Genomic DNA, 27565 nt, shown 5'->3' with positions numbered 1-27565 from the left:
GCGGAAAGCTCTGACAGCGCTAAACAGGCGGGAGACTCCGACAGCGCTGGAGAGGAGGAAGACTGGCAGATCTGGAAGAGTCTGGTAGACTGGCAGATCTGGAAGAGTCTGGTAGACTGGCAGATCTGGAAGAGTCTGGTTGACTGGCAGATCTGGAAGAGTCTGGTTGACTGGCAGATCTGGAAGAGTCTGGTAGACTGGCAGATCTGGAAGAGTCTGGTAGACTGGCAGATCTGGAAGAGTCTGGTTGACTGGCAGCTCTGGCTGCCCCATGCTGACTGGCTGCTCCATGCTGACTGGCAGCTCTGGCTGCTCCATGCTGACCGGCTGCTCCATGCTGACTGGCAGCTCTGGCTGCTCCATGCCGACTGGCTGCTCTGGCTGCTCCATGCTGACTGACTGCTCCATGCTGACTGGCTGCTCTGGCTGCTCCATGCTGACTGGCGGCCCTGGCTGCTCCATGCTGACTGGCGGCCCTGGCTGCTCCATGCTGACTGGCGGCCCTGGCTGCTCCATGCTGACTGGCGGCCCTGGCTGCTCCATGCTGACTGGCGGCTCTGGCTGCTCCATGCTGACTGGCGGCTCTGGCTGCTCCATGCTAACTGGCAGCTCTGGCGGCTCCTTGCAAACTGGCAGCTTTGGCGGCATCCTGCAGACTGGCAGCTCTGGCGGCTCCTTGCAGACTGGCAGCTCCTTGCAGACTGGCAGCTCTATGCAGACTGGCAGCTCCTTGCAGACTGGCAGCTCTATGCAGACTGGCAGCTCCTTGCAGACTGGCAGCTCCTTGCAGACTGGCAGTGCCTTGCAGACTGGCAGCTCCTTGCAGACTGGCAGCTCCTTGCAGACTGGCAGTTCCGAACAGGCGGGAGACTCCGGCAGCGCTGTAGAGGTCGGAAAGCTCTGACAGCGCTAAACAGGCGGGAGACTCCGACAGCGCTGGAGAGGAGGAAGGCTCCGGCAGCGCTGGACAGGCGAGGCGCACTGTAGGCCTGATGCGTGGTGCTGGCACTGGTGGTACTGGGCCGAGGACACGCACAGGAAGCCTGGTGCGGGGAGCTGCTACCGGAGGGCTGGGGTGTGGAGCTCTTGAGCACCGAGCCTGCCCAACCTTACCTGGTTGAATGCTCACGGTCGCCCTGCCAGTGCGGGGAGGTGGAATAGCCCGCACTGGGCTATGCAGGCGAACCGGAGACACCAAGCGCAAGGCTGGTGCCATGTAAGCCGGCCCAAGGAGACGCACTGGGGACCAGCTGCGTAGAGCCGGCTTCATGGCATTAGGCTCGACGCTCAATCTAGCCCAGCCGACACGCACGGGCTATGCACCCGCACTGGAGACACCGTGGTAAGCACAGGGAGTTTGCGCAGGTCTCCTACCTGGCGTAGCCATACTCCCTGTTAGCCCCCCCCCCAAGAAATTTTTGGGGCTGCCTCTCGGGCTTCTTTCCGCGCCGCCGTGCCTGCTTCGCCAACTCCATTCTCTGATAACCTTCCGCGCACTGCTCCATCGAATCCCAGGCGGGCTCCGGCACTCTCCCTGGGTCGACCGCCTACCTGTCTATTTCCTCCCAAGTCGTATACTCCATACTGTACTCCTCTTTGGGCTGCTCCTGTTGTTTCTTCTCCCGCTGCACCTTTGGGCGGCTACACTCCCCTGGTTTAGCCCAGGGTCCTCTCCCGTCGAGGATTTCCTCCCATGTCCAGAAATCCTTATTTTGCATCTCCTCTCTCCTCTCCGTTTGTGGTGGGTGATTCTGTAACGGTTTTCTGTATGAGAAGGAGAGTCGGACCAAAATGCAGCGTGTAGATTGCGATCCATGTTTTAATAAACAAACAAAGTAAAACACGAATCAATACAAACACTACAAAATAAAGAACGTAACGAAAACCTAAACAGCCCTATCTGGTGAAAACACATAGACAGGAACAATCACCCACAAACACACAGTGAATGACGAACACCTGCCTCTGATTGAGAACCATATCAGGCCGAACATAGAACTGGACAAACTAGACATGTAACATAGAATGCCCACTCAGATCACACCCTGACCAACCAAAACATAGAAATATACAAAGTAAACTATGGTCAGGGTGTGACAAGGTCCAAGAGGCTCCTAAAAAGGCTCCTTCTACTCCCAAGCCACAAGACTCCTGAACAGCTAATCAAATGGCTACCTTGACCCCTCTTTTACGCTGCTACTACTCTCTGTTTATTATCTATGCAAAGTCCCTTTAACTCTACCTACATGTACATATTACGTCAATTACCTCGACTAACCGTTTTCCCCACACATTGACTCTGTACCGATACCACCTGAATATAGCCTCACTATTGTTATTTTACTGCTGCTGTTAAATTATTTGTCACTTTTATTTTCTATTTTTTACTTAACACTTTTTTAAATTAAAACTTTTTAAAGTATTGTTGGTTAAGGGCTTGTACGTAAGCATTTCACTGTAAGGTCTACAACTGTTGTATACAGCGCATGTGACAAATACATTTGGATTTGATTTGACTCAAGCCTGTAGTCGCTACCATGGGTCCTTCAACAAAGTATTGAGTAAAGGCTCTGAAAACGTATGTAGATGTTATATTTCAGGGTTTTTTGAATGATAAATTAACAAAAATGTATAAAAAACAGTTTTTGCTTCGTCATTATGGGTATTGTGTGTAGAGTCATTTACTGTTATTTTATTTCTTTACTTACCTATTGTTCACCAAATACCTTTTTTGCACTACTGGTTAGAGCCTGTAAGTAAGCATTTCACTGTAAGGCCTACACCAGTTTATTCGGCGCACATGACAAATAAACTTTGATTTGATGAGAACATTTCTTATTCAATTATTTTAGAAGAAGGCTGTAATGCAAAAAAAAAATGGAAAAAGTCAAGGGGTCTGAATACTTTCCAAAGGCACTGTATGAGCTGTCAGTCACTAAGTGTAGTAAGTAATTAGTTTAGAGAAAATCCTGGTTTCATTTGTGCAGATTGATGTTGTGAAGGGATCCCAATCATAATCATGAATGTTTGGTATAGCCTAACAGTGTCAAATTGGTTATTGAGGAATATTCAGAATGCACACATCATCCATTGAGTAGCCTACACTTAACATATCAGACTTTGTCATACGATCATTTGAGGATGTTTCTATATCGTGATAATGTAGTTATTGCATATGATAACAATTTGCTCCATCAACAAAAGCTGTGAAGTTACTTTGATACAAAACCTGGCACCGTTGTGGTGAGAGCCTAAAGTAGCAAGTCCTTTGCTTTCTTCTCTGTCTTACCAAGTCAAAGTCACAGCTACAGTAAGTAAAACGCTGCTAATAGTTCACTACCTAGAGTATCTCACCTTCGATCCTAGGAGGTATGCATTGCAACACAAGCAGTTTTTTGTTTTGTTTCTTGCAGTATAAAGCATTTCTTCATCACCTCCTGAAGTCTGATATTTTTGTCTTGTGGCACTTTTTCTCTCTTTTGCTCGGTCCAGCCGGGACCCGCCAATCTCCCACGGGGTTCTGGGAGAAATAGTGCAGTATTTCAAGCAGCACACTAACTCAGCCATGGGTTTAAATTAAGCGTGATGTGGAGGGACGGGGAGGGAGAGCAGGGGGTTCTGCTGAAATCCTTTTGGCTAACTCCCACAAGGGTACACAGTCCAGTGGACAGATCTTTGGAATCGACTAGTGGAATGAGATGCACAGGTCATATACTGTAGATACAGTATGCATTGAGAACATGCTCTAGGGAACCTAGTTTGTGTAGCTTTAAGTCTGCATTCGTTTTCAACCACTATTCCCCCACATCTGGTTTTAAGTCAGAAGTGATTATCCGCGATAACTCTGAATAAATTGAGAACTATGGAGTGACTTTACTTTATTTACTATTTGGTTTGGGGTTCTCAAATATTTATGTGTGATACTGTAGCCAAAGTCTAAGTAAACATTACCAAATGTCCTTTCATTGATCAAATTAAAAGAATATTTCTGTTGCTTTGTTGCTATAACATGTTGACGACTCCATTGGTGGAATACAAACACACTGCGGCTCTCTATAATATATCTTACAAACACACTGAGGCTCTATAGTATATATTAGAAACACACCGAGAGAGTGCTAGAGGTGCTAAAAGGAGGATACACTATATTAATACGATATGAAAGTGAAATTTAGAAAAGAAAAGCACCTATGGACAAGTCTATCCACTACATGGGGGCCATCAAAGTAGGTCATTGTCTTTTTGTGGTGAACAGGGTTAGCAGGGAGCAGTCAGGAGACCAGAAAGCAGTAATGACATTGTATTGCTGAAACAGACAGGCCTGTTCCATTACTGTTCTTCCTCAGAGCTGATATGACTGGACAAGAGGAACTAAAGGTCTTGTGGGACGTTGTTGGTCCAGCAGCCAGCCAGGGCCTATTATAACATAGCTAACTAACTCCCCTGGTTTGTGTCCCTGTCCTGCTTGTGTTGTCGCAGCGCCTGCAGGAAGACGTGCTTGACTTGGTTCATCATGTCAGTGCAGAGATGCATGTTCTCAACCTTGGCCTGGAGAGTGCTCCTCAGCTCAGCCCCTCAGAGCTTCATTCTCCCCCTGCAGCACTGCCAGCCTGGGGGACAGAGGGAGGGAAACACACAACAACATGGTGGTGTGCTCCACTCATTTAGGAGTTTGTAATGTATGAATATCCTCTGCATTTTGCCAGCTGTTCTTAGTCTTCATAGAAAGCGAAATGTGTACACATGTGGTGCATCTGTCTTTGTTTCCATAATTGTGATTATACAGTACATTTACATTTTAGTCATTAGCAGACGCTCTTATCCAGAGACACTTACAGTAATGAGTGCATACATTTTTATACATTTTTCATACCCATGTGCCATGCTATACCAACTGAGCTACACAGGAACACAGTACTGTGTACTGTGTAAGTATTTCTAGTATGTTAGTTATATTCTGTAGTCTTGTGTGTGATCTCACTGAAAACTTTCAGTCTTATCAGAATTTAACAGAGGTTGACAGTTTGTTTCTCCAGGCTGTGAGACTGACAGGGTAACCACCCACAACTTCAAGGAGAGATAGAAGACAAAATAACACTAAGTCAGATTCACTAGGTAGTTAGTTCATTGACTTGGGCCTCCCTGGAGAGGTCAGGAGGGCTTCGAGAGGATGATTCCCCCTGTCTCCCGCTGGATGAAGCTCCTGGGAAGCGGAGGAAAAACAACAAATAAGAGAAATAGCAGGAATGGATCAATATATCCCATTTTCAGTCTTCTCACTGTGTTACTGTGTTATAGATCAGTGTGCCTAATCCGAGACTTATCTCCAGTGCCCTTGTTGCTAGTTTTCCTGGGAGTCAATCCTTTGCCCAGATCCAGCTTTGCCTTCTCTAGCTGCTGCTCTAGGGCTACGGCCCTTCTGCGTTCTCCCTGGAATGTTTGCTCTGCCCCTAGGCACCCCTGCTTCACTACCTCCTCCCTGTCACATCAATCACACCAGCCCAGTCTCTCACTACTACTGTGTGGTCATCATGAAAATCCACATCAAGTACTGTAAATGTAGTAATTACAAAGTATGGAGGGTTACATTTCCATGGCGGAGAGAGATGTAAAAAAGCAGTGATAAAACAAGAAAGGGAAAACAAAAAGGCCCACATAAAATATTTGCATTCTAAACACCCACCCGGGAAACTATACTAACATACTTTACACAATACGCCCCAAAAATAAAATGCACTGGGTTGCTGTATGTAATACCTGGGTTGCTGAAGCTTGACTAGCCCTGGGAGCCTATCTCTCTCCACACAGGCAGCCTCACAGAGGGTCTGGGACTCTGTACACTGGGGATTCAGGGACGTCACCTCCTCTGAACAGTGTTGACAACCCAAAGGAGCTCCTGCATCTCTGAGATAGTAGTGGTAAGCTGTATCAGTCCACTATAAACAGCTTTTATTGTAGTACTAACTTGTACCACACGCTGCTGAGGCTAAGACTTGCCTGACCTCGAAACTGATCCCAGCTGCTGACAACACTAGGTCATGTCCAAGTTTACATACTGAAATATATGAGAGAAGAAAAAAAACTCAATTGAGAAAATGTATAATGCATCAATATAGTCATTATACAGTCAATGACACTATCAACAGATAATTCAATCATTTGTAGGCAAGTTAGAGGAGTCATATGTACAGGAAATCTACATGGTCATGGATGTACTATAATATTGAGCTTATAACCTCTTACTGTTGTCTCCCCCTGCTGCCGAAGGCCTGGAACTGTCAGTAGTAGTCTTGAGCCTGACTGACCGTCATCCTCGCTCAGCAACACATTTACAAAGTCCATTGGGTTTGGGTACAGCCCTGAATTCCACAGGGCAATTTAATTTTAATACATGCTCTTCACAATATAGCATCCTTGTTACATTTTTCTATACCGGAAACGACAGGAACAAAATGGAACTGGAACAAAATGCTGGTGCCAAAACACAGAAATAACTTGAATTGCTGCATCTCGTTGTGTTGTTGTCCTCCGGTGGCTAGCTACCTAGAAGAAAATGTCCCTGTCCTAAATTATCCATGGATGGAGATAGGGATTTTGACTTGTGGTTTTAATTCATTCTCCGTACTGGCCAGTGATTTTAACAGCGATTCTGATCCAACCATTAATTCATACATTGTTGTGCCCCTGGCCTGAGAGGATGGAAGTCCGATATGTACAGTAGCTAGATGTAGAAGGCTAATGTTATCTAGCTAATGTTGCCCATGAATGGAAATTAGCCTAGGACAACAAAAAATAATAGCAGGTACTGTATGACAGAGTGATAGAACGTTTCGTCAACATGAAAAAGAGGAGGATGAGTCAACATGTTTTTCTACTTGCACGAACAAACGAATGCACGCACGCACGCACGCACACACACACACACACACACACACACACACGCCCGCAAACAGAAATCAGATCCATGGACAGCCACATTATATTTAGCTTATGTTGATTGGACTCTATTGTTAATTTGCTTAACCATGCTGTAGGTTATGTAACTGTCTGTTACATGTGATATGCATCATGGACTTCACCAGATAGAGGTTTCTGCAAGGATCTCTGAGTGAACATTTAATCACCACGGACAGGAACAGAATACGGACAGCGTCTGGACAGGGGAAACCGAAAAGACAATAATGCTGACACGGGGATGAAACAGAGGAAACACACAGATATAGGAAAGGCAATCAAAACGTGAAGTAGTCCAGGTGAGTCCAATGAGCACTGATGCACATAATAATGGTGACAGGTGTGCTTAATGAAAGACAGCCTGGTGTCCTCGGGTGCCAGAGATGGAGAGCGGGAGCAGGCAAGACAGGTTTCTATCCGGTTTTGTGATTAATAAAAAGGTGTGGTTGAATTTATTCTGAACAAGAAAAAGTTTACAATGACGGCCTACAAAAAGTAGGCCGTCATTGTAAATAAGAATCTGTTCTTAACTGACTTACCTAGTCAAATAAAGTTTTATTAAAAAACTTTTTTTTAAATACTTATTTAAAAAGTTAGTGTATTCTGTTTAACATTTTTTTTTTTATAAATGTGCAAACATTTAAAAAAAAATGTTTTTGCTTTGTCATAATGTGGTATTGTATGTAGATTGATGAATTGAATCAATTTTAGAATAAGGCTGTAAAGTAACAAAATGTGGGGAAAGTACTGTATATATCACGGTTGCAAGCACAGTTGGAGTGCTTGGCTTCCCCAGTGATTTTACCCACACACTGCTACTGGAGATAGGTAAGTATAATTAGTTCACAATACAATACATTCATTGCACTATAATGGTGACAAATGGTGCCCACAAAATGTTAGGGTCTACATAAAGCTGCCCCAACAGCAGTCCCAACATCTTACGACTGCTACACCTGGCTATCAGCAGAGCCTTGTCTGTCAGCAAAACAGTTCATTCAGCCTCATTTACTGCCTTTTAAAAAAACATAGCTGATATGGCTGACTTGCTTAAACAACTGTGGTTTCTAATGACAATTGAGATGTACCAACTATGGCATAAGGGGACGACAAGCGCATAAGATTATCCATAATTCTGATTAAGACATTAATGAGCGAGCTAGGATGGACGTAGTCAATATAACTATTTGTTTAGCACTTTTGAAGTTAACAGCAACAGAATTCAGAACATGGGCCATTCTTACATTGTTCTCCTTGTACACCAAGTCAGAAGCGTAGGATAAATAAAGGGGGCATATAAGCAGACAATGAAAGCTCTTACCATATTCAAAGATTACATTTCTCTTAAACAGGTTATAGGCTACATGTGCACCACCAAGTGAGAACCGCATGCAAAATTAATAGAGGTAAGTAGACCAAATTATTAGGGTGAGGCATATGGGCTACTAACATCTTAATACACAACACACACTTAGTATTAATTTATTGGCTACAGTATAGATATCTCCCTGGCATATTACTGCAGCATACAATACATTTTTGGACTCACCTTGTGTTGTGCTCACTTGAAAAGGAAGGTGGCGCGGTGGTCCTTCGTGGGCAAATGTTGTAATCAAAGTCTGGCCTTCTCTGGATTTATGGTGCTTTCAAAACAACAGGGAACTCTGGAAAAAAAACAAGGTTGAATCATGATGACGTCATTGATGTTCAGGTTGTAGCTCTAGAAAGAGGCCGGATTTACAATTCCGAGTTGGATGACCGTTCTAAATGTATTTTCCCAGTTGGAGCTTGTTTATTCCCAACTTCCCAGTTGTCTTGAACTCACTGAAGTCAAGTTTTCGCAGTTCAGAGTTAACAGTTGATTATTCAGTTCATTATTTCTATTCATATGACAAGGATTAAAAAGGATTTGCCAGTAGATTGTCGACTTGATTCATGATGATGATTGCTAGCTAAGATTTTGAAAGTATGATGTTGACATGATCAGTCCATTCACAGTTACAGTACATATAATGTGATTTGAAGTAATTTTATCTGTTTTCAATGACCATGAGCGTTCTTGGATGGGCACTTCTAATGTAACTATATGGCAGCACCCAGGGGGCTAGATTTTTCTAGCTCTACCCTTAGACTTGGCGGTGATGAAGTGTCCTCATGAGTGACAAAACACTGAGGCAATCACGGCGCAATGCACCGTCTTTTCTCAGGGCTTGCCCCACCATCACAGAAAGCACTGAGTTAGGCTGAAACACCTCCATTTTAGAGCTGCCTTACTCAAGAAAACAAAAAAGAGACCACGTTTGTATGCGGCTTTATTAACTCAAAGATATGTATTTTTTTTTACATTGTTTGCAAACTGATATGTGACATGTATTAATGCCAAAATAACATGCAAAACAGGCAAGCCCCAAAAACAGGTGGCGTTCAGCCCCACATGCCCTGAATGACGGGTTGCCACTGCTCAGTTGACATGCCGGTAAGCGAAAATGAAAAGCTGATCGAGTTGTCATGTGACCGAATGCATTCACGGGTGACTACGGATAAGGGTTGGTTCCTGACTCAAAAGGAATTACCCTGCTGTTTCCCTCTGACCATTAACTCCGCTTTCAAAACTCAGAAATCTCAAACTTCCGACTTCAGGACGTTCAAGACAACTGGGAATTTGGAAAAAACAGAGCTCTGTCTCGGAAAAATGGTTTTTAATGTTCATCCAACTTGGAATTCCAACACAGGAACTCTGCCTCTTTCGAGCGCTCCAACATTCCGACCTGAAGATCACTGACATAATGATTTGACCTTGTATTTTTCCAACTACCTAGTGTTCTTGAAAGAACCATAAAACTAATTTTACCCTTCGCCAGCTGGATTCAGTGTTTTCGTCTGCATTAAAAACAAATTTCGATCCAGGCTTAATTTGACAGCAAAGAAGAGGTGAGCACTGTCGACCACGCCCCCTGACTTTGAAAATCTCCAATGCGACATGCATCAAGCACACCCATCTCATTAGTGTGGTGAGAACATACATTGTGTCAGACTAATTTGCAATTGACTGTCATAGCCTCACATTAAAGGTATGTGATGGTGAGTTGAGAAGACAATCAATGGCTGCTAATTGCATCATTTTTTTTCAGATGGTTGGGGTCATGAGGATTTACAGATTTCAAAATGGGGTGGTGGCCCTAAAAAGTTTGGGAACCCCAGGCTTACGGTATGCATAATGTTAGGCTGCATTGGGGGATAAAATGTTGTCCAACTTTAATAATATTGACCTAACTTTATAAAAATTCACACCTTTTACTAAGATCATCTGTGTGATCAGTGTCTAGCTGGGAGAGGTTCAAGTCGTCCTGGGTCTCAGTGGCCTTCTGCTCCCCTTCTGTTTGTCTAGTCTTCCCTGGTGATGTTTCTCCTGCTGCTCCCATGGAGCCTGGAACTGTAGTCGTAGGCTATTGGGGGTCATTGGCGGAGATCTGTATAACTGGATCATGGACTTCCTGGTCGATCGAGTCATATGGGTGAGGGTGGGATCAGATTTGTCAATGGGGTTGAAGTGAAGGATAGTACTCCTCGGGGAACTGTGGTTAGTCCGGTGTTGTTCGCCCTGATGACAGATTACATATTTAAGGAGGTGGGACAGGGAATGGGCGTGGCCTTGTATGCTAATGATGGGGCTGTATGGAAGACTGGTGGGAATGTGAAATATGTGATGAGGAAGATGCAAGAAGTTGTGGAAGATCGGTCTCTAACATGGGGTTTTAGGATGTCTGTGGTGTATTCTAGGGCGGAGGTTAAAGATGTTAGGTTGCAAATATACAGTCAGGATATACAGTCGTGGCCAAAGGTTTTGAGAATGATACACAAATATACATTTTCACAGTCTGCTGCCTCAGTTTGTATGATGGCAATTTGCATATGCTCCAGAATGTTATGAAGAGTGATCAGATGAATTGCAATGAATTGCAAAGTCCCTCTTTGCCATGCAAATGAACTGAATCCCCCCAAAAAAATTCCACTGCATTTCAGCCCTGCCACAAAAGGACCAGCTGACATCATGTCAGTGATTCTCTCATGCATTGACGAGGACAAGGCTGGAGATCACTCTGTCATGCTGATTGAGTTTGAATAACAGACTGGAAGCCTCAAAATGAGGGTGGTGCTTGGAATCATTGTTCTTCCGCTGTCAACCATGGTTACCTGCAAGGAAACACGTGCCGTCATCATTGCTTTGCGCAAAAAGGGCTTCACAGGCAAGGATATTGCTGCCAGTAAGACTGCACCTAAATCAACCATTTGTCAGATTATCAAGAACTTCAAGGAGAGTGGTTCAATTGTTGTGAAGAAGGCTTCAGGGTGCCCAAGAAAGTCCAGCAAGCGCCAGGACCGTCTCCTAAAGTTGATTCAGCTGCGGGATCGGGGCACCACCAGTACAGAGCTTGCTCAGGAATGGCAGCAGGCAGGTGTGAGTGCATCTGCACGCACAGTGAGGCGAACACTTTTGGAGGATGGCCTGGTGTCAAGAAGGGCAGCAAAGAAGCCACTTCTCTCCAGGAAAAGCATCAGGGACAGACTGATATTCTGCAAAAGGTACAGGGATTGGACTGCTGAGGACAGGGGTAAAGTCCTTTTCTCTGATAAATCCCCTTTCCGATTGTTTGGGGCATCCGGAAAAAAGCTTGTCCGGAGAAGACAAGGTGAGCGCTACCATCAGTCCTGTGTCATGCCAACAGTAAAGCATCCTGAGACCATTCATGTGTGGGGTTGCTTCTCAGCCAAGGGAGTGGGCTCACTCACAATTTTACCTGAGAACACAGCCATGAATAAAGAATGGTACCAACACATGCTCCGAGAGCAACTTCTCCCAACCATCCAGGAACAGTTTGGTGACGAACAATGCCTTTTCCAGCATGATGGAATACCTTGCCATAAGGCAAAAGTGAGTGGTTCTGGGAACTAAGTGGCTCGGGGAACAAAACATCGATATTTTGGGTCCATGGCCAGGAAACTCTCCAGACCTTAATCCCATTGAGAACTTGTGGTCAATCCTCAAGAGGTGGGTGCACAAATAAAAACCCACAAAACCTGACAAATTCCAAGCATTGATTATGCAAGAATGGGCTGCCATCAGTCAGGATGTGGCCCAGAAGTTAATAGACAGCATGCAACACTGCAAATATTGACTCTGCATCAACTTCATGTAATTGTCAATAAAAGCCTTTGACACTTATGAAATGCTTGTAATTATACTTCAGTATTCCATAGTAACATCTGACAAAAATATCTAAAGACAATGAGGCAGCATACTTTGTGAAAATTAATATTTGTGTCATTCTTAAAACTTTTGGCCACGACTGTAGGTAGGGTGTCCGAATTTAAATATCTATGTATGTGGTTTGATGAGAGGCTCACGTGGAAGTTGAGTATATTTAATTTTAGTGCAGGAAGGTGCGGAACCTCATGAGGGCAGTAGCAGGATGTGATTGGGGGTCAAATAGACAAACACTGTTGTGTATGTACCAGGCATTGATCAGGTCATTTTTGGATTATGGGTGCTTTGTATATGGATCAGCAGCCAAAACGGTACTCTAGTACCTGGATAAGATACAGTCAAGGGCATTGAGATTGTGTGTGCCTTCAGAACGACACCTGTTGAGGCATTACAAGTTACAAGGATAGTGAAGAACTGCCACTGAGGATAAGTCGGAACAAACTTGCATTAGCGTACTTGGGCGAGGTTGAAAGGGAGTTCAGAAGGACATCCTGCGGTCACAGTAACTGGGGAATGCTGGGAGCGAGGAATCGGTAAGCAGAGGGAGAACGGGTGGACAATCGGGAAGAAAGTGGTAGAATATGGACTGGGGGAGAGAGAGATAGGGCCAGGAATTGCATTGGGGAACGATCCTCCATGGCTGTTTCCGAAACCATGTGTAGATGTGCACATGATTGAGGGCAGGAGAGAATAGGGTGAGGACGTGAGACAGCGTGTGGAGAGATATATAGATAATAATTTTGATTTGTATTTAAGGATATACTGTATAGAGATGGTTCAAAGGATCCAGTCAGTGGTAGGGTGGGGGCAGGGGTGTATATCCCAGATATATATGTTAGAGTATGTAAGCATTTAACTGATTATGTGTCAGTGTATGCGACTGAGTTGATGGCCATGATTATATATTTGAGATGGGTGGAAAAGGCGAAACCACATACCAGAGTGGTGATCTGTTCTAATTTGGCTGCAGTGTTTAGTAGTGTGAATACAGGCAGGTTGGATAGAGGAGACATGTTTGTGGAGATGATGGTGTTGTTATTGGAATTGGAGAGAATGGGAGTGGTGGTAAGCTTTTGCTGGGTTCCCTCCCATGTGGGTGTGGATAGTAATGAGAAGGCCGATGTGGTGGCTAAGAGTGCTGTGACGAGAGAGGGAGTAGATATTCAGGTTCCGCTGGCCCGCAGTTAAGTAAAGTCCTTGATTGGGGCAAAAGGGCTTGATCTTTGGCAAAGGGAGTGGGATGTTCGTAGTAAGGGGAGGCCATTTTATCACGTTCACCTGTCAGTAAAGGAAGAGGTGGGGAGTATGGGATGTAGAAGAGAGGAAGTTGTGTGAAGTGGACTACGGTTTGGGCACAAGGGTTTGAATGCCACATTGTGGATGATAAGGAAACATGAAACAGGTCTTTGTGATGTGTGTTTAGTGGAGGAAACGGTGGAGCATGTGTTGATATTTTGTGAACTGCATGAAGTAGATAGCGAGAGATTGTGTGAAAGGGTTTGGGTGGTGTAGTGGGGGGAGGAAAGGGGAGGGAAGTGGTGTCTCGGGCTTAATTTCACTTCCTTGGAGGAACGGGACTAATGAAGAGAATTTAATGTTGGTAGGCCGTGACTGGCCTCACACTCCAGTACAATAGGTGGTGGGGTATTCACCTTAAAAGTTGTATGTGATCTGCCAACCCGATCCCAAACAAGAATAAGAAGAAAGGGAAAGCCCCACCCATAATCCCATTGTCAAGATGGCTGCGACTCAGTCCGTTAGTGTGGAGAAGCTAAAACTATATGGTATATCAGCTGGCAAAATGAAAGATGGACAGTCATGTTACCAATAAAATCAGCTTTACAGTCATATCAGATGATCTGGGTGGGACTGGGTAGGTCTGACTTGCTCTTTTGCGTAATACTAACCATTGCTACCAGCATTGTGAAAGGACGCACTCAGAACACATTAGGTATTTTGAACAGATGCTTTCAAAGCCTTGGCATGAATATGTTTTGGACTGTATGTATAGCCAACACACAGTGTAGGCCTATCTAGTTGTGTCCTGTTTGTATAATATTTTCTAATTAGTTTTCCACTGGGAGGCAGGGACACAGGCCTCCCCACTTGGGAGCCAAGCCCACCCAATCAGATTGAGCAAAAACAAAAAAGAACACATTATTACTACAAAAGGAACCAGTTTATAATTCCCCATGGCCTGCTATGTGCAGTGGGGGAGGGGGACTTACTGAAGTAGTTAGACATTTACAGTGTTGTCTCTGAGAGAGGGCTGTGAGATGATGTGATAAAAGTCCCCAGCAGGGAATTTGTAGCAAAGTTGAGGCTGGGTGTAAACGTTAAGTATAATGCTTTTACATAACAGTAATGTAGTGATGTGTATCTTAGCAATATCGATCCTTTTGTATTCCTTTATTTTATTCTCCACAGAGAGGATGATGACGTTTAGGAGCAAATGTTATCAATCACATGCGCCAACTACAACAGGTGTAGTAGACCTTACAGTGAAATGCTTACTTACAAGCCCCTAACCCACAATGCAGTTAAAAAAAAATATGAGTAAGAATAAGAAATCAAAGTAACAAGTAATTAAAGAGCAGTAGTAAAATAACAATAGCGAGACTATACACAGTGGGGTACCGGTACAGAGTCAGTGTGCGGGAGCACTGGTAAGTTGAGGTAATATGTACATGTAGGTAGAGTTATTAAAGTGACTGGGGGGTGCAATGCAAATAGTCTGGGTAGCCATTTGATTAGATGTTCAGGAGTCTTATGACTTGTTGAGAAGCCTCTTGGACCCAGACTTGCCGCTCCGGTACCGCATGCCGTGTGGTAGCATAGAGAACAGTCTATGACTATTGTGGCTGGAGTCTTTGACAATTTTTAGGGCCTTCCTCTGACACTGCCTGGTGTAGAGGTCTTGGATGGCAGGAAGCTTGGCCCCAGTGATGTACTGGGCCGTACGCACTACCCTCTGTAGTGCCTTGCGGTCGGAGACTGAGCAGTTGCCGTACCAGGCAGTGATGCAACCAGTCATGCTCTTGATGGTGCAGCTGTAGAACCTTTTGAGGATCTGAGGACCCATGCCAAATCTTTTCAGTCTACTGAGGGGGAATAGGTTTTGTCATGCCCTCTTCCCGACTGTCTTGGTGTGCTTGGAGCTCTCAACCTGCTCCCCCTGCCGGTCAAGGTCTTCACCCTCCTCTGCCAGATCCACAACCCCCACTGCTGTCTCTAATGATGGTTCAAGATCCACCAGTTCACAATCCTCTTCCACTACCTCCACTGCAGGCCCTGGCTCCACTCCTCTCTCAGACAGTTCATCTAGAGGTGGGGGGACAGGGAGGACAACTAGGCCTCAACAGAGAAGATGGAGGAGCAAAGGTAGCGGCACTGGAACCAGCAATGGAACCAGCACAACAGAGGGAGATGAACCTGAGGACAGATGGCACACACTCATTTAAGAATGTGTGGAACCAGGTTCACTTGGATGTCCTTTGACACACTACAGTGTTTGAGAGCGGTTGATATTGTAGAAATTGTGTTTTTACAGTGACCAATAGCTTTTAGGCATATTCGATGTGTAATAGCAATGGAATTCCCTAATTTAATTTTGTGGAAGTCATCTGATGTGTTTCCAGCTTTATTCATCAACAATTTACTTACAGGTTGTCCACAAAACAGTTAGTCTGCGTGTGCTTGATCTTGTGTGATCTGAACTGTGCCATTCCTATCTATGTTCTGACCATTACCTTATAATCTCCCAGGTGATTTCTTTCTAATGACACCAAGTTTATGCATGTCCTTATGTAACTGCTCATTAAAAACACTTACATTTGGGTATGTCTATTTAGGCAGAAATCTACATTTTTGCCATTACATTTAAGAGGTTTTAAGCTAGTTGGTTATTGTTATGTTGTAGCTAAACGCGGAACTATTCAACATCTGCTTCCTGTTAACAGCTAACGCTAAGAAGGTTGTTTAAAATGAAGATATCTGTGGTTATAAGCATGTTTTGGGGTCAGTGCTTCCTGAGATCATTGTCCCAGGACATAGACATGTCCTTACAGTATATGGGCAGAAAGCTTACATTATTGTTAATCTAACTGCACTGTCCAATTTACAGTAGCTATTATAGTGAGTGAAAAAAATACAATGCTATTGTTTGAGGAGAGTGCACAACAACAAAAAACATTTATCACGGCAACAGGTTTGATGCATTTACCTCTGAAGGTAAATAATGTACTTACATTCAGTAATCTTGCTCTGATTTGTCATCCTGAGGGTCCCAGAGATAAAATATAGCATAGTTTTGTTTGATAAAATCCAGTTTTATATTCAAATGTAGGAACTGGGAGCTACAGTTTGGACCCCTGTTGTGTCTGGGTATGTCATTTTAGGCGAAAATTGAAAAAAAAAATGGTCAGATCCTTAAGAGGTTTTAACCCTTAACCATCTTGAATTTTAACTTCAACGGTAGTGTGGACGTCCCCCACAGATCCCGAATGGCATGGACTGTTGTTTTGGTAGTGGCGATGCACTTCCTAGTCCCATCGAATGCTATCATTTCCATGCTAACATGCTCTTCCTTGGAGGCACGCACGGCGCAACAGGGTCAAGAGGCGGGGAGAGGACCAGGCCCCGTGTCCGGTCTGATGTTTTTGCCAGACATACTGGATGATCAAATCATAGACATACAGTAGACCTACGTCATTCAATCAAACACATGACCATTTTGTTTTGGCAACCTGTGTGCCTGTGCATTCAGCATTATCAGTCTACAGTTATTATTGAAACCCATAATAATCCAAGGTACATTAGAATGAGTGTGATGAAATGGGTTAATATTGTTTTCTGACTGATTTTCTAAAGTCATATTGTCATACACAACACTTGATAATTTGTATTTATTTCACACACTATTGTTGATGAATATGTTCCAGTGCACTCAACATTGGGAGAGAATGACTTATAACATAGATGGGTAAAATTTCAGCAGTTTGTAGACAATAATGCCTTAAATGCAGTTCCATCAAAGTTATGATTATAGGCCTACTGCCCAGTACTTACTCTGTATAAACAATTCAGCCATTAGCTGTGTGAGACCATTTTCTTAGAATATCAATTTATTAAGCTTCTATCAGAAAACAAAAATCACATAAGGATCTCTTTTGAGATCCTGATTTAGGTAGTCCGAGTGCCAGACCTAATAGAGTGTGTTAGCCTCTCCTATTTTCAGGTCACAGGTCACTACCACCTATTAGGGTGATGCTTTATTGCACTCATAAGTAAAGGCCATTTGACAATAGTAAGGTGCAACACATTTTTCATTGGTAAAATACAATACATAAAGATTTACTATGCAGAAATCGCAAAAATTCCAATAGTTTGTCCAATTTCAGTTTGTGACAAAACAAGCAAGTATAGTGTAGAGAATCATTGTACATTCTAAACTGCTGTGAAATGTATTTTCACATAGGCAAAAATATTGTATGTTCAGCTGTTTGAAGCTGGTGCACAAAACCGAAAGTAAAAGTCACAAAAATGAAACTTAAAAGTGGAAAGCATAGAAATAGTGCACATAGAACAGATCTACAGCTAGACTTGCTGTCAATGAGTGACATATCGATTACTCACATTTCTATGTGAATTTTGTCAGGTCACTCAAAAAGTTACACATCGCAGCTTTAATAATAGAGTGAATCTAAATAATGTAATAATCAACCAATAAAATAAAACAAATACAATAAAATACCCTTCAAAGGAAATCCAGAAAAGCATTCAGTGACGATTGGAATAGTGGTGGTTGAGCAAGACCTGTGTCCTAATAACAGCTGGCTGTCTTGTACCAACACAGTCACTTCAACTCAAACTACCCAATATCCTTTGCTGATCCAGAGCATGTTATATAGCCCTCAAACTCAAAGCCAGTTTCACTGTATTTTTTAATTGTTCCCCTTTAATCAGAGGCTGGGACAATAGGTGCATGCAATTAATTGTCAGGTAGAATAGAACCAGCAGGCTTCGGATCTCGTAGGGTAAGAGTACCCGTTTTATAGCATCAAATGGCTGTTTGCTCCTCATTTGATAACCAGATGTAACTAACATCCAATAAATATTTCATACAACATCCTGTGACCTATCCCAAAATATTGTTCTCCTAAAATCTAAAAAATGTTTTTTTAGAATGTGAGTTTCCATTACCAATTGTCCTCTAGTCAACCACGTACCTTCAACAGACTTGCATTCACAATAATCTCATACGTCATGTTTTGTGTGTCACTAAGATGCAATACCATCTCAGGTAGTTACAGTTGGCTCATATCTATGTCTCATCAAAGTGACAACCCTCAGGAAACACACACATTTTGAGGATATGGAGACTCAAAACTGAGTTGAGGTAAGGCATGGCATCTTCGTCTAAAAAGAGTGCAGTAGACATTCTTGGTGAGTGAGAATTCCTTAAAACTACCTAGTACATTAACAGGTGTGTTATATGTGGGAAAGGTGTAGATATACAACTTATGGCAAACTGAGGTAATATTAAGGGGACATACAAAATATCAATCCAAAAGAGTCCATATTCATTTATCAGGTTATTTGTGTTGAAATGCAGTCTGCTGTTGCAATGCCTTCAGTTCTTCTCTTGGCTTCACAATGTAGTCTTTGTACATGGAATAAATGACACCTGAAAAACAGAGGGAAGAAAATGTTAAATGAAGATAATTTCCAAAACTGGTACATAAAATATTACACTGTATTGGAGCTGCTGTAACTATTAAATAGGAAAGTGTACATAATTTCATACGGTATACTTTTTCATGTAACATAGCAACATAATGACGACATCTGCATCGTGAGAGGCTTTAAGACTAGTTTACATCTAGAATAAAAATGTATCAAAATAACAGTTTCCACATCCTGTGCGATCTGATCAGTAGCCAAATCTGTTTTGGGACAGATACATTTCACCAGAAACCTTACAACACTGTGCTAAAATATTTCAATTTGGCATGTGCCAGAAAACTGGTGCCTGCAACGTTAAATAACATTACAACCTCATCCAATCACAATGTGGACACATGACACATTTAAAGGTCATGTCATCAAATACAGATTTCAAGTTTAATACCAGTGGGGTGTTCCAGAAAGCAGGACCATTAAGTTACCAAGCGAACTTTGATAAATATAGCTCTTGATTTTCAAAATTATTTAGAATGCTAAACTTGAATATGGGTTGTCAAGTCAATTATTTAAAGTTTATATTTCTCAAAAATATTAAGTTATTTCATTATTTTTGGGACAGTTTGCTACCTGGCTTACTTATTGATCCTGCATTCTGGAACAGCCCCTAGGTGTCAACAGGGTCCAACAGCCTGTAATACTGTACATACCAATGGTCATAGCTCCCACCACGAATCCTTGGGCCATAACACGCATGTGGATAAGGTGCACTGACATCTTCATGTCTCCACGGCTCTTCAACTTGTAAAGTCTGTAGCCCACAATGGAAAAGAATCCTGCCATTCCTTAAAAAAAAAAAAGTTAACTTAGTACACAATATAAAGGATGACTGGACATATAGGACAATGGCAATTGAAGACATACAGTCAATATCTACATCAATAAAAAACAACCAATTTTCAGTTCCATAAAGGTGCATGAAAAAACTATGATGGATATGGGCTACAGGTGTGGTTGTGTGTGCTGTGTATATAAATTATTGGTAGTATACACTAGATGACTGACATGGGGCACTGTTTTAAAGCCACCATCTTGGCAATCCCCCACCGTCGTAAAAAAATATTTTAGTAGCAATGGAAATTAATTTGTCAATGTCTACATTTGTTTTTGCCATGTTCATTCTATTACAGAGACTTTAATGCATACTTTTACATATTATGTGAGCTAAAAATCATTTTTATCATTTTCCTTAAAGTATCATTTTTATAAAGTTCTAATGTTACTGTCCGCACTACAACAACAACATACTTAATACATGTAATTTTGTCCTTGAAACATTTAATTAAAGCACTGTAGAATTGCAATCATTCCTATGGAGACTGCTTCTTCTGGGGAGTGCCAATATGGCCAATACATTGCATCAGCAATCCAGGGTTTACATACAACATTTTATACTACTCACCTATTGGGACAAAAGGATTCTCCTTCACCTTTCGCATAAACTTAGATTCTTCTTCATCATATGCAGACATCTTGGCTGAAACCAGAAAAGTATAATTACTCAGAGGTACTGTACTTTATAACATAAATCTACCAAAGACGTTATTCACAATGATTGTCTCACTACATCAACGACACAGATAATTACATTAAATATGCTATTAGCAGTCATACTATTGGAAAATATTGGGACATACTTATAGGTCTCAGTAGGCCTATTTGAGCTTGTAAAACCTACAACAACAAACGTAATCAATAACTTGAAGTAGAAGTTCAGATATCAGTAACATGGTGTTCTCTTGGGAAATACAGTAAAACGTCGACTTATTTCAAGGACTGTCAGGATGTAACCTAATAGTTAATATCAGATATTAAAGCAATGTGATAATTGAATACAGAATAACTTTTGGCCTAGCTATATAAGAGTTCCCACGTCAAGGACACTTTTGATTGAAAGTCAAAGGGAACTGTTTCATAGTAAATATCACTTGTGATACCCTAAATAAAGACAACATCCGACATTAGAATTAACATTTATTCTTACCGTTTTGTCAAACTTCTATTGAAGATAATGGATCCGGACTGATTATGTATGCGCTACACACCAAATAGACAACGCGCTGTCCTTACATCGAGCTACTCAAACAGCAGTCCAAAATTAAGTAACATTTTCACACACGTGACGTAGGCTGTCTTTTTCCATTGAATTATCTCACACGTTTAGCCAATAAAAACCTCTCAACCTTTTTAAATTAATTTGTTCAATCTCTTGATTATTATCCCTTGTTAATGGTACATTTTATTATGGCCTTTCCCTGGAAAATAATAAACTCGAGTTGCAAATAAACTAAATCGTTCCCAGAATAAAATCTGTATGAATTGTAGTTCGGGGGGAATTACAAAATTGGTTTTGACGGAGCATATACCTCCAAAAAAACGTGTTTAATTCCATGATATACACATGTGTATGTATGTATTTAAGGATCAGAGTATACATTTATTTTTGAGCTACTTACATTTTAAACGTCGTCTTAAAGTTTATTGGAACGCCATTTCCCAGAGTGCAAAACTAAACGGGTGGGGGGGGGGGGGGGAGGCGCGGTGTGTTAAAATAGCTTGTCTCATCCAATGTGCGCATTCCCCACGTGCTAGAACAGAATGTGCGCTAGTTATTTTGGATCTCGTGCTGTGAATCGATTTGCATGAAATGATTATCTTACACAACTCAAATATCTATCATAGGTTTATAGACATTGATAGAATTGACTAAAAACACAGATGGTTCATGTTTTAAATATTTAAAATAATAAACGTCTATACCCTATCTATGCATAAAATAGATTCAAGTTAGGTCTATAGAGGTATAGGTCTAGAGGTAAATCGTTGAGTCGTTGAGTTCAACAGATGCTGTATTTTGAGTTTCCATTAAGAGCACAAAAAAACAACAGGATTTTACATACCTCTTATACGTAAGAGGAAGAGGTAATGACAAATACCAGGAAACAGAGGAATGCCTTCTTACTTCAGACAAACTGCTTACTTTGTCATACCTATAGTGCTTATTACTTAAATGCTCTTTTGTATTGCTGGAACAGAACTTTAACTACTGGCTTTTAGGATTTCAGAAACACTTTTTTTCCAGAGGTAAGCCTACCCTACTGCATGCATAAAACATCATAGAGGAAAGTTGTTTCTTCTTCTTGACGGTATATCATCTGTCTGACGTCTGTATTTCACATTTCTCCTCCTTAGATATACAAGAGGATAATGGATTTAAACATCCCCGAACTGAGTGATGACTATAATTACAGCCATTATTATGACTATGGAGATGAACCATTGGATGGCTTTGGACTTTGTGAAAAAGCACACGTCAAAGTATTTGGAAGAATTTTTCTACCCGTCTCTTACATTATCATTTGCACCCTCAGCATTATAGTAAATATACTTTTTATTTCAACTTTAATCAAATCCAAACATCATAGAAAAACATTTCCTATGAATATGGCAATTTCTGATATGTTGTTTGCATTAACACTCCCTTTTTGGGCAGTGTATGCCCACAATGAATGGATATTTGGCAATGATTCCTGCAAGACAGTTACTGCGATTTACATCACTACTTTGTACAGCAGTATCCTGTTCATCACTTGTATAAGTGTGGATAGGTATTTAGGTGTAGTATGGACTCTTTCCAGCTGGAACCACTGTACACCTATGGAAAACACCTTAGTGAGCTTTGTGGTGTGGAGCCTCTCCATCTTAGCAGCAGCTCCACATTGGACCTTCGTTCAGGAACAAGAGTTTCACGGCCAGAAGATTTGCATGTACCCTTTTGGAGAGGAAAATCACTTGCCTCTGTGGAAGATTCTCATGAAGTTTCAGCTGAACGTCTTTGGGTTTCTCACACCTTTTCTGATCATGCTCTTCTGCTACCTGCGAGTCTGCTGTGCTGTAGCGAAGGTTAAAGTGGGACCGAGACGAAAGAGTCTGAAATTGGTCATGATAGTTGTTGTGGTATTTTTTGTGTTATGGTTCCCGTACAACATTGTGTCCTTTTTACACTCCTTGCAACACTTGCATGTGATTTCTAATTGTGCCACAAGCCTACATCTGGATTTCGCCATTCAGGTTACAGAGGTCATTGCCTATAGCCATGGTTTTGTAAATCCCATTGTGTATGCCTTTGTCAACAAGAGGGTTTGGAAGGGCTTTGCTACGATGTGTGGGGGGAAATGCAGAAGAAGAACCAGTGATGAGTATGTGCTGGAGTGCTCCGATAGCACAAAGTCCATGTCAGTTCAGAGTGGAGTGATAGAGTTACAAGCAGTTCAGAGCTACCTAGAGAATAATACTCATCAACCAACAAACACAGAGCAGAGATAATCCTCCATAAGAGTTGAAATGGCTTTGCACAATTAACTGTTTACATTATAACATGTTAACTATACCTGGGAAGTTAAGTGGATTATTTACAATCACTCTCTATTTACAGTGTGTTTGTGTCCTTCTATTCCTTGTATTCATATACAGTATATCATTGTACAAATAGGGGGGGGGGGGGATATATTGGCAAAATACATGACAATAAAGATGTTTAATAGTTGAGCAGTTTTTTTGCTATCACACAGTGTACTGAATAAAATGAAGAAATAAAATAAAGTCACTCAGCATATGTGTGACACCAGTTAAACCTCTTGGCTATCTTACAAGGATAAAGTGGTGTCCTCCCTTCCTGTAACTCATAATTTCATAATGCCAGTACAGATTTTTTAAATCAGGGCTATGTACAGTGCATTTGAAAAGTGTTCAGACCCTTTGACTTTTTCCACATTTTGTTACATTACAGCCTTATTCTAAAATGTATTAAATTATTTTTTTCCTCATAAATCATAAATCCCCATAATGACAAAACAAAAACAAGTTTTTAGAAATGTTTGCAAATGTTTGTCCTTGAGATGCAAATCATGTCCTTGAGATGTTTCTACAACTTGATTGGAGTCAACCAGTGGTAAATTCAATTGATTGGACATGATTTGGAAAGGCACACACCTGTCTTTATAAAGGTCCGCCAGTTGACAGTGCATGTCAGAGAAAAAACCAAGCCATGAAGTCGAAGGAATTGTCCGTACAGGATTGTGTCGAGGGACAGATCTGGGGAAGGGCACCAAAACATTTCTGCAGCATTGACGGTCCCCAAGAACAAAGGGGCCTCCATCATTCTTAAATGGAAGAAGTTTTGAACCACCAAGACTCTTCCTAGAGCTGTCCGCCCGGATAAACTGTGCAATCGGGGGAGAAGGGCCTTTGTCAGTTCCTCTGGGAAGATGGGAGAACCTTACAGAAGGACAACCATCTCTGCAGCACTCCACCAATCAGGCCTTTATGGTAGAGTGGCCAGACGGAAGCTACTCCTCAGTAAAAGACACATGACAGCCCGCTTAGAGTTTGCCAAAAGGCACCTAAAGGACTCAGACAATGAGAAACAAGATTCTCTGGCCTGATGAAACCAAGATTGAACTCTTTGGCCTGAATGCCAAGCTTCACGTCTGGAGGAAACCTGGCACCATCCTGCTGTGGGGATGTTTTTCAGCAGCAGGAACTGGGAGACTAGTCAGGATCAAGGGAAAGATGAACGGAGCAAACTGTAACAGGGTTATATTGGTGATTCCCCTTGCCACTTTATTGTTAAGCCAATGGGTTTTTGGTTTGCGTTTGTCTTGCCTTCACCTACTCAACATGGCATCTTATTGGCTGGTTTGCGTAGCTTGCTTACGAGGGGGGATGTTCCAGTTAGAATCGTCCCAGTGAACAAGCACCAAACCAGCGGTAAGTTGTTGGTTGCAAAGCACTGTACATCAAAAGTGATTTTTATACTCTCAAGTGATGATTTAAATGTACAATTTACATCAAATTGTTTGTAAATGTTATTCGAACATCACACATAAGATGCAGCGGTTTTTGGAGAATATTTGTTGTGCATTTTGTTGTAGAGAATTCCCGCCAGTATTAGCTAGCAACTTACTGTGTCTGGTGGGGGGGTTCATATATTTTGAACAGTGCGTGAGTGCAGAGTTGGATGGTGAGACGTGCATTGCATGACGTGCAATTTTGTGTCGTTCTTATCAGGTACATTGTTAAATATATATTGTATATTGTAATTGTATTATTTTGGTAACTACCCCAGTGAACAAGCACCAAACCAGCGTGCGTGAGTGCAGAGTTGGATGGTGAGATGTGCATTGCATGACGTGCAATTTTGTGTCGTTCTTATCAGAATAAAGCTACATGACTGGTGCTACATGTTGGAGTTCCGTGTCGATGACTGATTGTACACAACGCAAGACGAGTACTGTTACAAAAGTACAGAGCAGTCCTTGATGGATACATGCTCTAGAGCACTCAGTACCTCAGAGTGGGATGAAGATTCACCTTCCAACAGAACAATATCCCTAAGCACACAGACAAGTCTCTGAATGTCCTTTGAGTGGCCCAGCCACAGCCTGGACTTGAACACGATCTAACATCCTCTGGAAAGACCTGAAAAAAGCTTTGCAAGGGGTCTGAATACTTTCCGAATGCACTGTATCTAGGTAGAGGATATCTACCATATTCAAGGGATATATGTATAAAACTGCTAAAAATCTCAATGTAGTCTACCGCATCAGATTTTTTAAATTTTGTTTAAAAGTCATTTGTAACAGACTAATCCCGAGGAGGTATTCTAAGGTCATAGTGGTAAGAAAGCAACTTTGACCCATCAGACTTTCCACCCCAATTCCTGCCAGGACAGAACACAATCACTGAAAAGTAGACCCAATTGAATAACTCTAAAATGTCTCTTAGAAGACAATAATGTCAATAATATGCAAACAACATGGACCATAGTACTGTGACCTCTAATTCCTGACAGCAGGACAAGACACAATCACTGATAAGTAGACCCAAAGAGATTGAACTATTCTAAAATATCCGCTAGATTAGAAGACAGTCAATAATATTCAAACCACATGGTATTTTTTGGCCATATGACAAAATAGCTCAGTTTTCCTTCAGATCCTTTTCAAAATAATGTGATTTCATATACTACAGGGGTTATATTGTCAAGATACTGTCATGTACTGTCATGTTGTCTTGTCTCTGTCCTTTCCCTTCACCCTGTCTCCCTCTGCTGGTCGTGTTAGGTTACCTTTTCTCCCCCGCTTTCCCCCAGCTGTCCCTTGTCTCCTCTAACTACCCATTCACCCCGTTCCCCACCTGTTCCCTTTTTTCCCTCTGATTAGGTCCCTATATCTCTCTCTGTTTCTGCTCCTGTCCTTGTCGGATTCTTGTTTGTTTGTGTCATTCATGCCTGAACCAGACTGTCGTCATGTTTGCTGTAACCTTGTCCTGTCCTGTCGGAATCTGCCGGTCCATCTGAGCCTACCTATGTTTGGTAATTAAAGAAGCTCTGTTTAAGTTGATTCGCTTTTGGGTCCTCATTCACGCACCGTACCAGAAGAATCCGACCAAGAATGGACCCAGCGACTTCGGATCCTCTCCACTCAGCCGTCGAGATCCAGGGAGCGATGCTAGGCAGACACAAGCAGGAATTGTCTGCTGCTCGACATGCCGTTGAGACCCTGGCCACCCAAGTCTCCAACCTCACAGAACAGGTTCACCATCTCCGCCTCGATCCACCGGCCACTTCCAGGGCTTTCGAATCTCCGGAGCCCAGAATCAATAACCCGCCGTGTTACTCTGGGGAGCCCACTGAATGCCGCTCGTTCCTCACCCAGTGTGATATTGTGTTTTCTCTCCAGCCCAACACTTACTCCAGGAGCACTGCTCGTGTCGCCTACGTCATATCTCTCCTTATTGGACGGGCTCGTGAGTGGGGCACGGCAATCTGGGAGGCAAGGGCTGAGTGTACTAACCAGTATCAAGACTTTAAGGAGGAGATGATACGGGTTTTTGATCGATCTGTTTTTGGGGAGGAGGCTTCCAGGGCCCTGTCTTCCCTATGTCAAGGCAATCGATCCATAACAGACTACTCTATTGAGTTTCGCACTCTTGCTGTCTCCAGTGGCTGGAACGAGCCGGCCTTGCTCGCTCGTCTTCTGGAGGGTTTCCGCGCAGAGGTAAAGGATGAGATTCTCTCCCGGGAGGTTCCTTCCAGCGTGGATTCCTTGATTGAACTCGCTATTCGCATTGAGCGACGGGTTGATCTTCGTCACCGAGCTCGTGGAAAGGAGCTCGCGCTCTCCGTCGCCTCCCTCTCCGCATCACTACCATCTTCCTCTGCCGGCTCGGGTGCTGAGCCCATGCAGCTGGGAGGTATCCGCATCTCGACTGAGGAGAGGGAACGGAGAATCACCAACCGCCTCTGTCTCTATTGCGGTTCCGCTGGTCATTTTGTCACTTCATGTCCAGTAAAAGGCCAGAGCTCGTCAGTAAGCGGAGGGCTACTGGTGAGCGCTACTACTCCTGTCTCTCCTTCAAGATCCTGCACTACCTTGTCGGTCCATCTACGCTGGACCGGTTCGTCAGCTTCCTGCAGTGCCTTAATAGACTCTGGGGCGGAGGGCTGTTTTATGGACGAGACCTGGGCTCGGGAACATGACATTCCTCTCAGACAGTTAAAGGAGCCCACGGCCTTGTTCGCCCTGGATGGTAGTCCTCTCC

At 42.7% G+C, this 27565-nt stretch overlaps 2 protein-coding genes across 3 annotated transcripts; one reads left to right on the top strand and one right to left on the bottom strand.

Moving 5' to 3' along the window:
* Positions 1-17110: 17110 nt before the first annotated feature.
* higd1a (HIG1 hypoxia inducible domain family, member 1A) lies at positions 17111-21029 on the bottom strand. The gene is made up of 4 exons (XM_021613633.3): positions 20946-21029; positions 20364-20438; positions 19612-19746; positions 17111-18905 (listed from the first exon to the last, which is right to left on the bottom strand). Exons 2-4 carry the CDS (start codon positions 20431-20433, stop codon positions 18814-18816), a joined length of 297 nt encoding a protein of 98 aa, XP_021469308.1. The 5' UTR covers positions 20434-20438; positions 20946-21029; the 3' UTR covers positions 17111-18813.
* A 719-nt stretch (positions 21030-21748) lies between these two features.
* On the top strand, positions 21749-23594 carry LOC110530493 (atypical chemokine receptor 2). Of its 2 annotated transcripts, XM_021613630.3 has the most exons (3): positions 21749-21883; positions 21997-22045; positions 22154-23594. In XM_021613630.3, exon 3 carries the CDS (start codon positions 22169-22171, stop codon positions 23285-23287), a length of 1119 nt encoding a protein of 372 aa, XP_021469305.1. In that variant the 5' UTR covers positions 21749-21883; positions 21997-22045; positions 22154-22168; the 3' UTR covers positions 23288-23594. The 2 variants fall into 2 exon arrangements, with proteins under 2 accessions (XP_021469305.1, XP_090038686.1); XM_090182560.1 differs by lacking the exon at positions 21749-21883 and having other exon boundaries at positions 21906-22045.
* The last annotated feature ends 3971 nt before the right edge of the window (positions 23595-27565 follow it).

Source organism: Oncorhynchus mykiss, chromosome 8 (assembly GCF_057628025.1).
Source record: "Oncorhynchus mykiss isolate SJ-2025 chromosome 8, ASM5762802v1, whole genome shotgun sequence".
NCBI classification, from domain to species: domain Eukaryota; kingdom Metazoa; phylum Chordata; class Actinopteri; order Salmoniformes; family Salmonidae; genus Oncorhynchus; species Oncorhynchus mykiss.
Note: the sequence above shows the minus strand (reverse complement) of the source record. Positions and strands in the feature narration are given on the sequence as shown.

Bases quoted from the DNA above. Each gene is read 5' to 3' on its own strand.
- higd1a (XM_021613633.3), bottom strand. From the start codon at position 20,433: ATGTCTGCATATGATGAAGAAGAATCTAAGTTTATGCGAAAGGTGAAG. The intron at 19,747-20,363 runs GTGAGTAGTATA...TTTTTTTTTAAG, and splicing joins GAATCCTTTTGTCCCAATAG to GAATGGCAGGATTCTTTTCC. The intron at 18,906-19,611 runs GTATGTACAGTA...TCTGTTTTTCAG, and splicing joins GGTGGGAGCTATGACCATTG to GTGTCATTTATTCCATGTAC.
- LOC110530493 (XM_021613630.3), top strand. From the start codon at position 22,169: ATGGATTTAAACATCCCCGAACTGAGTGATGACTATAATTACAGCCAT.